The sequence below is a fragment of the Macaca thibetana genome, chromosome 20, assembly GCF_024542745.1.
Source record: "Macaca thibetana thibetana isolate TM-01 chromosome 20, ASM2454274v1, whole genome shotgun sequence".
Taxonomy (NCBI): domain Eukaryota; kingdom Metazoa; phylum Chordata; class Mammalia; order Primates; family Cercopithecidae; genus Macaca; species Macaca thibetana.
The window spans coordinates 68,970,591-68,985,293 of NC_065597.1; the positions used below are offsets into that span (position 1 = coordinate 68,970,591).

At 43.9% G+C, this 14,703-nt stretch overlaps 1 protein-coding gene across 7 annotated transcripts in view; it reads right to left on the reverse strand.

The window, feature by feature from the left end:
* Nucleotides 1-14,703, reverse strand: part of RBFOX1 (RNA binding fox-1 homolog 1) — a 2,487,135-nt gene that overhangs the window by 1,039,371 nt on the left and 1,433,061 nt on the right. For all 7 annotated transcript variants that reach the window (XM_050774301.1, XM_050774299.1, XM_050774300.1 and 4 more), the window contains one exon: nt 12,038-12,085. In XM_050774301.1, the coding sequence (XP_050630258.1) occupies nt 12,038-12,085 (48 nt within the window). The remainder of the gene's footprint in view (nt 1-12,037; nt 12,086-14,703) is intronic.

Sequence of the window (14,703 nt, forward strand, 5' to 3'; positions counted from 1 at the left end):
CCTCGGCCTCCCAAAGTGCTGGGATTAGAGGCATGAGCCACTGCGCCTGGCCTCAGTCACATTCTTGAACTCTGCCTGTATTAGTCTGTTTTCATGCTGCTGATAAAGACATACCTGAGACTGAATAATTTATAAAGAAAGAAAGGTTTAATAGACTCACGGTTCCATGTGGCTGGGGAGGCCTCATAATCATGATGGAAGGCAAAAGGCGCATTTTATATGGTGGCAGAGAAGACAGAAAAACAAGCGAAAGGGGTTTCCTCTTATAAAACCATCAGATCTCGTGAGACTTATTCACTACCACGAGAACAGGGTGGGGGAAACCGTCCCCATGATTCAGTGACCTCCCACCAGGTCCCTCTCACAACATGTGGGAATTATGGGAGCTCTAATTCAAGATGAGATTTGGGTGGGGACATATCACCTCCATCCCTCATTTTTCTCATCTGTAACATGGGGATAAATATTGTATCTGTCTTAAAGGATCTTTTTAAGGATTCAATAATAGAATATGCATAAAGTACTAAAAAATGGTCTATGGCCTTTAGTAAATCCTCAGTGCAAGGTAGTTGCTATTATTATTATTATTATTATTTATTTTCCCTTCTAGAAAAAAAATACCAGTCAAGGTTTCTTTAGCGGACAATCCCTCCTTCTTCTTCTTCTTTTTTCTTTCTTTTTTGAGATGGAGTTTCACTCTTGTTGCCCAGACTGGAATGTGATGGCACAATCTCAGCTCACTGCAATCTCCGCCTCCTGGGTTTAAGTGATTCTCATACCTCAGCCTCCCAAGTAGCTGCGATTACAGGTGCCCGTCACTATGCCTGGCTAATTTTTTTTTATTTTTTATTTTTAGTAGAGACGCGGTTTCAGCATACTGGCCTGGCTGGTCTCCAATTCTTGACCTCAGGTAATCTGCTCACCTGGGCCTCCCAAAGTGCTGGAATTACAGGCATGAGCCACCACGCCCAGCCCCCTCCTTCTTTTTTTTAAGTCCATTTAAGTCATACAGCTGGACCCTCATCCCACTTCTGGGGTGGCTGAGGGAAACAAACAGGAGGGACACTGCCCTTTATAGCTAAGAGACACCTGTTAAGCCACATCCAGGAATTGTACTAAGCCACTTTTTTCAGAAGCTCCTTCTCTCCGCAGGTGGGAGTTAATACAGCTGGTGGTTACCATCCTTAGCATCTGGTGAAATTAAAACACCAGCATCCAGCTATGCCAGAAGACAGCCCCATTTTACTCATAACTGTCATGTATTTTTCTCCTTAAGCTGGTCCAACTTCATGTTCTATGACAATTGAAAACGCCCCGGCTAATGCTGCACACAAGAACAATGCATGGGATGCATGATTTACAAACAATGTCTGTCCCTGCTTCACAGACGATGCAGCTGTGGACAGACAGGAATGTGGGAATGTGACTTTTCCAAGGTCTGCCAGCTGGTGAAGAGGCAGAACCAGGATTCAACTCCAGATCCGTTTGACTGTAAAACCGTCTTTCTACCTTGTCTTTCGAAATAAATTAGGAGGAGTGAACAAAACTGCTGAGGATTTCCCGGCAGCAGCCCGTCTCCACCAACTGAATATCTCCAGGATTGACTTCCGTCCCCTCCTATCTATGGGTTCTGAACACGCAATTTCAGACACTGGATTCATCATCTCTGCTGTTGCCTGGTCCCCAGTCTCAGTAAAAATGATGTTGAATCTCCCTGGTGGTGGGCTACATGTGCAGCTTTCTCTCCCGCAGCCCTGCTTCTCAGCAGAGCACAAAGGCACAATGAGATCTACTTGTGATATATGCACCATGTCCCACCAAGAAGCCATCCACAAATTCTTACTAAGCAAAGGAGCTGAGGCAGGTCTGCAGATACAAGATGATTTGCTCATACTAGGTAATCGTGCACCTTTCTTTGACCAGAGATCGTAGGACCAGGGGTGAGGTATTGCCCTAAACAACAGGCTGGCTGGCAGCTATGCATTAGTTTGGAATGAGAGCCATGCCCAAGAGGAACGACAGTTACTAATCTGAAGAAGACTGACAGTTTCAGGGAATCTGCGTAAGTTGTGAAATGTAGAATGAACAGAAAAGCCCAGCAACACAGCGAAAGGCTTTGCTGGTGTTAGATCTCTCTGTCCCATTCCTTGGCTAGAGATGGCTGGACCAGGAGGGAACTGACAGAAGTCTCAAAGGTCATGCACACACATAATCTATGAGCAAGCAGACTCCATAAGACAAAGAAACTGTTTTTACACATCTGACCATTTCTCATGGTGATAGCACATTCCATGTGACATAGATTTCATTCTATATTAAAGGACATAATACTCTTCCTCCTCATAAGGTTTCAGGTGGATTAGCCTTTGCCTGCTTTGAGCCTCATCTCAAGCCACTTTTCCCACTGCTGCCTAACCCCCAGCTAGACTGACCTCTATTCAGTTCCTTAGTCATACCATGCTCAACCTCCAGACGCCCTCCTGGCCCAGGATGCTGTCCACCCCATCTCCCTTCAGACTCAAACTCAAATACCCTTCCTGCAAGGATGCTCTAATTTTCATTTCCAAAGATTCCAGGAATTTTGGAGCTTCTTCCATTTTAATGCATATGCATAACCAGCCTTAAACAAAGGACATTGGAAGCAGAAAAGAAATCCAGTCCCCAGGGGACTTTGTGAGTCTCATCCAGATGGGTGCTCACCACCCCTCTGCCCTTATCTGCCTTAAATATCTCGCTTCGGTCTATGAAGGGAAACTCTTCCATGAATACTCCCCATTCTAGAAAGAGGCCCTCCCAGGAAGGAGTGAACCTTCCCCTTCCGTCTTTGTTCTGCTATCAGAAGTGCAGAGATCTAGTCCACTCGTATTCCCAGAGGCAAGAGAGCGGCACTAATAGAAACCAATCCTACTGGCTATGTCATGCTCATATGCAGCCTCATTGGCACATAAGCCCTAAACCAGGAGATTAATCTATTGTCAGTGTTGATCAACGCCTTTCTTCCACATGGTAGCAAAGTGTACACAAATACTTAAGCTGAACCATCTCTGACAAGTTCCTGGGTGGAGCCATTCATGACGCCCATCCATCATCAGTAAGTCATGTGGATAGGACTTATCCACTCTCTTGAAAATGCAAACCTTCCTTCTCCCCATCTCCTGCACGCCTCTAGTTCAGACCCATCCTCCGACCTGCCTTCCACCCTGGACTCCTCTGTCCATCTCTGGCCACTTCTGGTTCCCTCCTGCACACAAGGAGAGTTTGAAACTTAAATAATGCAAACAAGAAACTCTCCCCTGAATGCAAACCCACCAGTAGAAAACAGTGTGCCCTACATTTCGGTTATGTGCAGTCCATACTCACAATGTTTCCACACTCATGTGCTTTTCTTTAAATTGTTTTTGTTCTTAATGAATGTGTTACAAGTCATTTAAATTTTTTTTTTTAAAGAAAGGAAACAGCTCGTTGAAGTAAACAGAAAGAGCAGTATCCTTTGTCATAAGTAGAAAGTAACTCTAATTCAAAAGTAAAACACTGTTATTCAGTTAAAGCCACATGCCAGAACTGCCTGTAAAGGGCTCTGGGTCTCTTGGTTAAAAAGGTAGATAATTGGCCAGGCGCAGTGGCTCAAACCTGTAATCCCAGCACTTTGGGAGGCCGAGACGGACGGATCACGAGGTCAGGAGATCAAGACCATCCTGGCTAACACGGTGAAACCCCGCCTCTACTAAAAAATACAAAAAACTAGCCGGGCGAGGTGGCGGGCGCCTGTAGTCCCAGCTACTCGGGAGGCTGAGGCAGGAGAATGGTGTGAACCCGGAAGGCGGAGCTTGCAGTGAGCTGAGATCCGGCCACAGCATTCCAGCCTGGGCGACAGAGCGAGACTCCGTCTCAAAAAAAAAAAAAAAAAAAAAAAAGAAAAGAAAAAGGTAGATGATCAAACATTTGAGTCTTTTAGGTATTTTTTTTTAATCAACCACCAAATAATGTCTTTGATGTAATGTTAAGGTCTGAGAAATAGTTGACAAGGAAATAACTTCCCTACTATGTGATTTGATACCATATCCATGAACTGCCTGAAGATACCTTGTTTGCCACCTGAAATCTAATCTAACTGTTTCAACACTTGTACAATACTGGCCTGCAGGAAAATGTGTTCCACTTCTATACCTTGTCTCTATTTTTCTCCCTGGCTTCACTGAGGTACAAGTAAAAAACAAAAATTGCATGTATTTAACAGGTACAATGTGATCTTTTGATAAACGTTTACATTATGAAACGATTACTAAGCTAATTAACATATCCATCATCTCACATACTTACTTTGTGTGTGTGTGTGTGTGTGAACACTTGAGATCTACTCTTTTTATCACATTTCAAGTCTAAAATACATTAACTCTAATCACTACGGTGTACATTAGTTCTCTATAACTTAATCATCTTATAGACAAAAGTCTGTATCCTTTGACCAAGATCCTCCCTTTTTTTCGCCCCCCAGTCTCTGGCAACCCACCATCCTACTCTCTGCTTCTTTGAGTTTGAATTTTTTAGATTCCACATAAAAGTGAGATCATGTACTATTTGCCCTTCTGTGTCGGGCTTATTTCACTTTACCTAACGTCCTCTAGGTTCATCTATCTTGTTGCAAATGGCAGGATTCCCTTCATTTTAACAGCTAAATAATATTCCATTGTAGAACTTCCATGCTATTAAAATGGATATTCTTATATAATACCCTTATAGCCATTATGCACAATGGTATGGAGGTCCTTCAAAAAATGAGAAATCGAACTACCAAATAATCCAGGCATCTCAATGCTTAAATCACCATCTCAAAGAGACACAGTTGCATTCCCATGTTCACTCTGTCACACATCACAAAAAAGGGGCAACTCAGCCCTGTGATTTCTCAAGGTCCAGGCTAACTTCATCTTGTTCGAGTCAAAGTGTTCAGCTTCCTGTACTCAACCCCAGGGCCAGCTTCTGGGTCTTTCTCTGGGCTCCATCCCCAGTTCTTATTCCCCTGATGACTTTCACTTTGGCTGGGTTCTTCATACAAAGTTTAAGTAGCTTCTTGGTGCTGTGTAACGCTGGCCCCATCCAGTAAAGATTTGCCTTCCATGGGCACAGAGGATTGACACAGAGCCTCAATCCATCGGCCTGATAAACTATTCCCTCCATAAGCTGTTACCTACTCACTGCTATAGTCTCTCCTTTGGCCAATCTCAGACACACACACCAGACTTGCGTTTGCCGTAAACAGACCATGTTCTCTACACCGTCTTGTCCTCGCCATGCTGCTCCCTCTGCCAGAAAGGCCTTTAGTAGACCGACAAAGCCTGGAATTATGTACATGGGAGCTCTTTCTAACCAACTGAGAGTTAGCTTGCAGCACTCAAGTCTCGTCTCTTGAAACTTTTCTGCATAACTGCTTCATTTGGCTTGCATATAGTGTGTTAAAAATCAGTGGTATCACAGGAAAATCCAGATTGGCTTAGAAAACATCAGTACTGAATCAATATTCCACATGGCCCCATTTAGCTGAATAATAGTTACCAAGCTATGAAGGCATCACCCTCCAGGTCGCTGCAGTGCACAGGACTTCACGTTAAAGACAATCACTCCGTTCCCCTCTCCATTAATTCATTAATTCCTACCTGGATTGGGCAAGCAGGTGCATTTGCATTTCCTGACCTACACCAAGGATCCCCTTCCTCTATGAAATATTTCCAAGGTCTACTAGGTTTCATTGGTTGCCTACTCCCCTGAGATCCCCTAAGACTTTCCGGGGCCTCATTTTATAAAATAAATGTAATGATAAATGACATGGTAGGCCTGTAGGTGTGGATACCAGTAAAAATAAAAATAACAGCAGCTACAGTTAATCGAGTTCTTATTTTGCGCCAGGTATTATATAACATGATTTGCAGTATTATCTTATAAATTCCTCAAACCAATATTTCAAGCAGATTGTATCACCCCCAATTTACAGATAAGCAGATGGAGATAGACACAGGATAAGAAAGCTTCTCAAGGTCACAGAGCTGCTATTTGGGAGGGCTGGGATTGAAACCCAGACATTTCAAGCTCCAAAGGCTACGTACAGACTCTGGAGTAAGAATCTCTGAGCTCAAGTCCTGGCCTCATGATACATCTTGAATAATCTTGGGTAAGTGACTTAATGTGTGTGAGCTACCAACCATTACCTATGCAAGAATTACTTTTTCATGTTTATTTTTAGCTCTGGAGTACATGTGCAGGATGTGCAGGTTTGTTATGTAAGTAATCGTGTGTCATCGTGGTTGGCTATACCTATCAATCCATCACCAAGGTATTAAACCCAGCACGCATTAGCTATTTTCCCTAATACTCTTTAAGCAAAAAATTTCTTTTTTTTTTTTTAGATGAAGTCTCACTCTTGTTGCCCAGGCTGAAGTGCAATGGCACGATCTCAGCTCACTGCAACCTGCGCCTCCCGGGTTCAAGCAATTCTCCCACCTCAGCCTCCCGAGTGGCTGGGACTACCGGTGCGCACCACCACACCCAGCAAATTTTTCTGTTTTTAGTAGAGAGGATGTTTCACGATGTTGGCCACGCTGGTCTCGAACTCCTGACCTTGTGATCCGCCCTCCTCAGCCTCCAAAGTGCTGGGATTACAGGTGTGAGCCACCACGCTCAGCCTCCCTAATACTCTTTAAGCAATAAGTTCTAATCCTTGTGTCTACTGTGGTGAAATTGCCAAAGGTAGGAACCGAATCAGGTCTTTGGAAACTAAGGTCAGCACTCCAGTTCTGGTGCTACTGTCCCTCATCCTCAAAGCCAGAAGACATCTGGCCACCCCACTGTTGGGCGCCAGCTACTTCCCGGAGGGGCATGCTCGTGAACACCGTGAAGAACCCCCACCGTGAGCCAGCTACAGCTGCAATGTGGGAGCCGACAGCCTGCCCCATATTGAAAGCCATACCGTTTACTTGGCGATAAATGAAGATGCCAGTCGAGGCACAAATCCATCAACTGGGAAGTATAATTCTCATACTCTACAAATGTAATTCTTGTTTTTTATTTATTTTTTTTTTGTGCAAGGCAGGGTAGTAGTATAAAACCGCAGAGCGCAGACTCTGGAGTAAGAATCTCTGAGCTTAAATCCTGGCCTCTTGCTTGAGTGATCTCAGGCAAATCACTGAACGTGCCTGAGCTTCCTTTATCTTCCCTGTGAAACAGGGAAATGATGGTACTTCCACCCCACAGCTGTTTTAAGTATCCGGCAGTACTTAAGATGCCTGATCTGGAAGAAGAATTGTAAAAAGATGAGTTCAGAACTCTCAGTGTTAACCACAGCACGAAAGCTTCTATCTCCCAACCGCAGCTTCAATGGGACCCAATCTGAAAGTCGCCATAACTTGGAAAACCACTCAAACTCCTTTCATGCAATTTTATAGCAGATCTGAACCCGTTTAGCTGCACCGGGCCAGGCGATAAGTGAGAAGAGGAAGCCCCGTCTGTGTTTACAGCCTTTGACAAATGGGCTCTCGTCTCCTCCTGACAGATTCTCCCCCTGACTGATCCATCAGCCTCTCCTCTCATCACCTGAATCTCAGTCTTCGTAATAGTATTGAAATTCAGATGGATTTTGCACCACAAATAAAAATGAATTTAAATGCCTCAGTGCCCCAGCGGAAACACGGGTACTATAAATGTCAAATGCATGGGGTTTTGTGAGGCCGTACTCCAAGTGATGGGTTACCTCGCGTCACCTTTGCTAAATCTGCATTAGCTCCACAATGTTCACCTGCAGGAGGAAAACAAAACAAAACATAACAAAAACCTGTGCTCCTGCTTCCTATTAAAGGGTGAAAAACTCCACCAGCCCTTAGCATCTCCCTAGGACACCCTCTGGGACAATGTAAGCAATGACCAGGAACCCATCCAAGCAGAGGTACATTCAGAGGGGCTCTGCTAATTGGCGGGCTTGGAAGCAAAAGAAAAACATAAAACCACTCTCCAAGACACATTATGAATTTCCACATAAACAGCCAGGCAAGGTTTTCCAAATGATAATTAGTTTCCTGTCAGCCTGAGAGAAAATAGGCTTCTGGGGTAAAGAAAAATAGAAAAACAGGAGAGGATAAACGTTCTTTTATTCTATGAAAAGCCTCAGATCGAGCCCAGACTGTGTGCAGACCAAGAAGAACGATTGTATTGCTCTTAAGATGAGGGCTCTCGGCCAGGCGTGGTGGCTCACACCTGTAATCCCAGCACTTTGGGAGGCTGACGTGGGCAGATCACGAGGTCAGGAGTTCGAGATCATCCTGGCCAACATGGTAAAACCCCATCTCTACTAAGAATACAAAAATTAGCCAGGCATGGTGGTGAGCGCCTACAGTCCCAGATACTTGAGAGGCTGAGGTAGGAGAATCGTTTGAACCCAGGAGGCAGAGGATGCAGTGAGCTGAGATCATGATCACACCACTGCACTCCAATCTGGAGACAGAGGGAGACTTCATTTCCAAAAAAAGGCTCTCTTCCACTCTTGAAATTCACCATTTATCTTCTATCATGATGTCTGGTGTAAGATTCAGTTGGAAAATCTCTCATCTCAAGGTAAACAGCCCCACTGAATGCAAGAAAATGGGAATGAGGCACAAATCAAAGAGGCCCCACAGGACTCCACGGAAAACCTAAGATTTTATCTTTTCTAAAATTCTTCTATCAAGAAGATATTCAACAACATACATAGGTATAGATAAAGGTACACAAATATATCCTTCTATATGGAATATCTAGAATCGAAGTAGACAGAAAGCCAGGGGAGGTGAAAGCAAAACCAAAAATAATGAAAAATAATGTGATTCTTGGGAAGCCATTGCATCCTATAGGGATTCTATGAAGCTCCCTTAACTAAAAAAACAAAACAAAACAAAACAAAACAAAACCAGGAAAAAAAAAAAAAGCTTTAAAGAAAGCACCACCAATTCTCTTTCAGAGCTCTCAACAGTCATAAAAATCCACATGGGCCAAGAGGCTGCCACTTCAGACACAGGTTTACTTATTATTTTGGCACCTCTGTCATCTCTTGTCACTTCAATGCCACTTTATCAAATTACTGATTTTGCCAGAAGCATTTGGATTAAATGGAGAGGGACACGCACAGACACACGTGGGGGAGCAAGTGTCATGACTCCAGTGGTGAAATTTCCTAACTACACGTCCCTGTGGCAGAGGCACCAGAGTGCACTCCCAGAACCTGGTGGTGATCATTCCAGCTGCTGCAGCCACCGTCTCCCTGCGTGGCCTCACACCACATCACCAAGCAGAGAGGGAGGGGGACGGAGCTCTACTGCTGGGGTGAGGGGCACGCTGCCTCTGTGGGATCATTAGAGTTTGCTTCTTGACTTTTCAATTAAGAGAACTATCTCCAATATATAAAGCAACCTCCTAAAACCTCACCCCCAACCTCTTCTTAACAATAGTTAGAACCAGAGAAACTATAGCCTGAGTATAAGATTCACTGTATTACTGGGAATTTGAAGGAAGGAAAAAGAAGGAAGGAAGGAAGGTGAGAAAGAAGGAAGAAAAGGAGGAGGGAAAAGAGTGAAGGAAGAAAAGAAGGGAGGGGAGGGAAGGGGAGGCGAGGGCAAGGGAGGGGATGGGGAGGGGAGGGGAAGGGCGGGGGAAGGGAGGGAAGTGCAGGGGAGGGGAAGGAGGGCAGGGGAGGGAAGGGCAGAGGAGGGGAAGGGAGGGGAGGGGAGGGGAGGGGGTAGAGGGGAGGGCAGGGGGGAGGGGAGGGGTAGAGGGGAGGGTAGAGGAGAGGAGAGGAGGGGAGAGGAGAGGAGAGGAGTTACCTTTTTTAAAAGAGAGAATAAAAAGTCCTTAGAGAGTAAGACATTGAGAATTTTAACTGGGTATTACTTTTCTTATCACTAAGATTCACCACCAATTAACTGCAACGAGCTGTTCGGAAATTTATCTATCAGTCATATGAGGTCAAGTTGAGAAAACAATGGGAAAACTCATCAGAAACAAGGTTTCATTTGACATTTTTTGCCTCAATCCAACAATTTATGGAAAAACTAGAAGTGAGTGTGTGTGTGTGTGTGTGTCTGTGTGTGCATATTTTCCCCCTTTCTTGGGAAGAGCTGAAATCACATATGCACGGTATGACCATTAATGACTTTGTCCCACCAAGATGCATCACAGAGTAGCAGAGACCTGGGCAGTTGTCATCATCATGATGTCTTAACCACAGGCGGTTCGCACAGGTGCAGCAGAGCTTGGGTGGCTCTCCTTGCCCAGAGCTTACCCTGGCTGCTTATTTACCTTGTGCATGATGGAGCTCAGGTTGTTCTAACAGCATCAGTTCCTATGTGATCTTGCAAGCGCTGTTGGCAGTTAAATTTTTAAAAAAGATACTGGACAAACATGCTGATGAATTCCATAAAAGTCCAAGGGAAACGCAAATGACCTTTGGAAGCAGGTTGGGGAATGTGCTTTCTAAACACTGTGACATGAGTGGAATGATTGGGCTGGGCAGAACATTGGTGAAAGACTTTGGACACACGCTTCACCGAAGCAGCAATTCCATCTGTCCAACTCACAGAATACACACATGCATATACCAGCACGCAAACACATGGTGAACGCAAACGTGAATTGAAATTTCTCTGCCTGCAAACTAGAGCAACACACAACTGAAAGGTGGGATCACGCAGATTGAATTTAACCTACTGTATCATTATTCTTCCCAGTGTGAGGAGATTAGCGCTCCTTAAAATAATGAGTGGCAACTGCTTTTTATTTAAAAGCAAATTTTTGTTTTGAGATGTCCTCCCCCACCTTATTAATCAGCAGATATGCCCAAGTCATCATACAATCAAAGCTGAAAACCTCTGCTTGAAATAATAACCCATTTGACAATCATGGTACACTTGAAAAGGGAAACATCTTTCAAACTTGTGGAATGATGTCAAAAGTAGCCAGGAGGTATATACTCTCAACTCGCTTATTTGACCTCTTTGGATCCAAGGCGTACACAGGGTAAAATTTGATCTCCTTGGATGTGCTTTGCTACAGAAATGTCTGTGAACTCTTGTCAATAAAAAGAGACTGTGAAAATATTAACAAACAATTGTCTAACACTTGCTTTTCCTGAGGGGATTCACACTAAGTGTAGCAAAGAAGATAAATGGGTGAAGGGACTCTAAATATGTAGAAAATGACATTGCCCCCTCCCCCTTAATCTCAAATAGGAAGCTGTGGCTCGTGTGAATGTGTCATGATAGAAATTGAGGGCAAGCTCTTTTTTTTTTTTCCTTTTTGAGCTGGAGGCTCATTCTGTCACCCAGGCTGGAGTGCACTGGTGCAATTTCGGCTCACTGCAATCTCCGCCACCCAGGTTCAAGTGATTCTCCTGCCGCCGTCTCCCAAGTAGCTGGGATTACAGGCGCGTGCCACCACACCCGGCTAATTTTTGCATTTTTAGTAGATACGGGGTTTCACCATGTTGGACAGGCTGGTCTCCAACTCCTGACCTCAGGTGATCCACCCACCTCTGCCTCCCAAAGTGTTGGGATTACAGGCATGAGCTACCACAACTGGCCGTGAACTCTTTTTCAAGTGTATGAGCCAGATATATAGGGACGCACCCTGGGAAGCCCAATATTATATATTCTATAATGTATGTAATAATATAATCATACATATGATATACATAATAAACATCAACATCAATATTCAACTTCAATGGGACAAGAGTTAACAGATTAAGTATTTTCCTGAAAAGAAGGGTACGACTGAAAGAGAAATCAGCACCATATTTTTTATAAAAATTGCAATACGCACTCTTTATGAAGCCATCAGAAGTAACACAGATTGTAAAGGAGTAAAATGACAAGTATTTTTAAGTCTGATCATCTTTAAATATGTAATAGACCATGAATCACCTACAAACCATCATCAAGAGAGGCATGACTTAAACACTGGGGTTCCATTTACAGAGTTCTTGTTCTGTTTGAAACTCTAAAAATGAAAAATATTGACTCGCCTTTCTGTCTTCTATTTCCACGCAGGTATTGCAGTCTGCTTTGATATCCTGAGAAGAGAAGAAAAGGAAAGTGAGAGAAGGAACAGGAGTCAGACTTATGGTCAGTGAACATTCAGTGGTGTTGTTGAAATGCCCTTTAAAATAATAAAGAGCTCATGCTTCTAACAGTTCCTTCTCGAGTCATTGCTCTTTATAGTGCTTTTTAGAGGTATATGCTGTGGTGTTTGCATTGGAGACATATGGATGTCATAAGTAAGTTTTATTACATGCAGATGTGGAGTGTAGGCAAAGGCTATGGATCAGAGGCCATAGCAAAGAGGAACTGATGACTCATAAAATAATCTGCCCCCCATACAATTGTTCACATCAGCAGAAACTACCTTTAATATCTCTGCCATTCAAAATTGAGGATAGTCAGATATCTCTCACTTCAACACAAACTATTACCATCGATTTTTTATCCTTCCAACCATACAACCATCCATCCTCTATCCATCCATCCACCCAACAAGCCATGTCTATTCATCTAATCATCCATTCATCATTCATTCTGCATCCTTCCCCTATCCATCCACCCATCTATCCATTCATCCACCCACCCATCCTTCCTCTATCCATCCATCCATTCATCCTTCATCCATCCTCTATCCATCAATCATCTACTCACCTGCCCATCCACCCTCATTCATCTTTGCATCCATTCATCCATCCAGTCATCTACCCAGCCATCCCCATCTATCTGGTCATCCATCTATTCTGCATCCTTCTCCCATCCATCTACTCATCCATCCATCCACCCACCTATTCATCCATCCACCCATCCATCTACCCACCCATCCATCCATCTATCCATCCTCTATCCACTCATCTATCCATCCTTCCTTCCTTCATGTATCCTCCATTCATCCCTCCACCCAGCCACTCATCCACCCACCCATCCATCTGTCCACTGATCCATCTACCATTCCACTCATTCACGCATTCATGTTTACTGCACACCTATTTTTTCTGCATTTTTTTCTTGTTGTCCTGGTATGAAAAGGTGAAACAAACATAATTCCTACCCTCAGAGAACTCACTAATTAGACAAAATGACAGGCACAGTCCCACAAGCAATTGTGGCATTAATTTATTCATATGGAAGATTTTTTTTAGCATCTGTTGGCTGCTAGACCTTGTTCTAGGCATGGAGGACTGAACAATGTATAAGACACATGGCAGGCCCGTCCTGGTGATGTTTACATTCTTCTAAACAAGACAAGCATTAAACAATGCGTATCACTTAATGGTATTCCAGAAAGAATATGTACTATGAAGAAAAGTAAGCCAAGGAGAGGGGATGGGAAATGCCAAGGATAGGGGAATAAGATGTTGATTTTTGTTGAAAAAGTGGAAATTGACCAAAGGCTTGAAGGAAGTTAGGGGGATGAGCCAAGTAGCCAACTGGGGAAGAATGTCCCAGGCAAAGGGAGAGCAAGTTCAAAGCCCCAAGGGGGCAATGCATTGGACAGAGCCAAGTAAGAGGAGGCCACTGTGGCTAGAGGGAAGCAAGAGAGGAAAATAAAGGGAGGAAAATAAAGGTGAATGAGATCACAGGAAGATGTTTACTTTTATTCTGAGAACAATGAGAAACTCCTCAGAGTTTTACTATCTTATTGTGATAAAATACACGTATCATTAACAATTTTACCATTGTAGGTGCACAGTTCTGAGGCATTACCCATTCAAACTGCTATGCAACCATCACCACCCTCCATCTCCAGAATTTTTTCATTTTTCTACCTGTATCCATTAAACAGTAACTCCTCACTTTCCCCTCCCAGAGCCCCTAAAAACCACCTTCTGCTTTCTGTCTCTGTGGATTTTGCTATTCTAGACTCAGCTCATTGTGTAAGTCTGCTAGGAATGCCATAAAAATACTAGAGACTAGGTGACTTCAACGACTGAAATTCATTTTCTTAGAGTTCTGGGGATGGAAGTTCAAGGTCAGGGTCCTGTCGGGGTTCCTGGTGAGGCCTCTCTTCCTGGCTTGTAGCTGCCTCCTTCTCACGGTGCCTCACATAGCTGCTGCTCTGTACTTTTTCAGAGAGAGAGAGAGGAAGACAGATCTATGAGATATCTATCTATCTACCTTTCTTTCTTTTTTTCTGAGATGGAGTCTAGCTCTGCCGCCAGGCTGGAGTGCAGTGGCACAACCTTGACTCACTGCAACCTCCACCTCCCAGGTTCAAGTGATTCTTCCGTCTCAGCCTCCTGAGTAGCTGGGACTACAGGCGCACACCACAACACCCAGCCAAATTTGTATTATTAGTAGAGATGGGATTTCACCATATTGGCCAGGATGCTCTCAATCTCTTGACCTCATGATCTGCCCACCTCACCCTCCCAAAGTGCTGGGATTACAGGTGCGAGCCACTGCACCTGGCCATCTTTCTTTTCTTATAAGACCACCAATCCTATTGGATTAAGACTCATGACGTCATTTAACCTGAATTACCTCCTTAGAGGCCTAATCTCCAAACGCAGTCACATTGGAAGTTGCGATTTCAGTATATGAATTTTAGAGTTACACAATTGAGGCTGTAACACTTGTATAAGTGGAATCATACAACATTTGTCCTTCTGTGCCCGGCTTATTTCACTTAGCATAATGTCTTCAAGGTTCA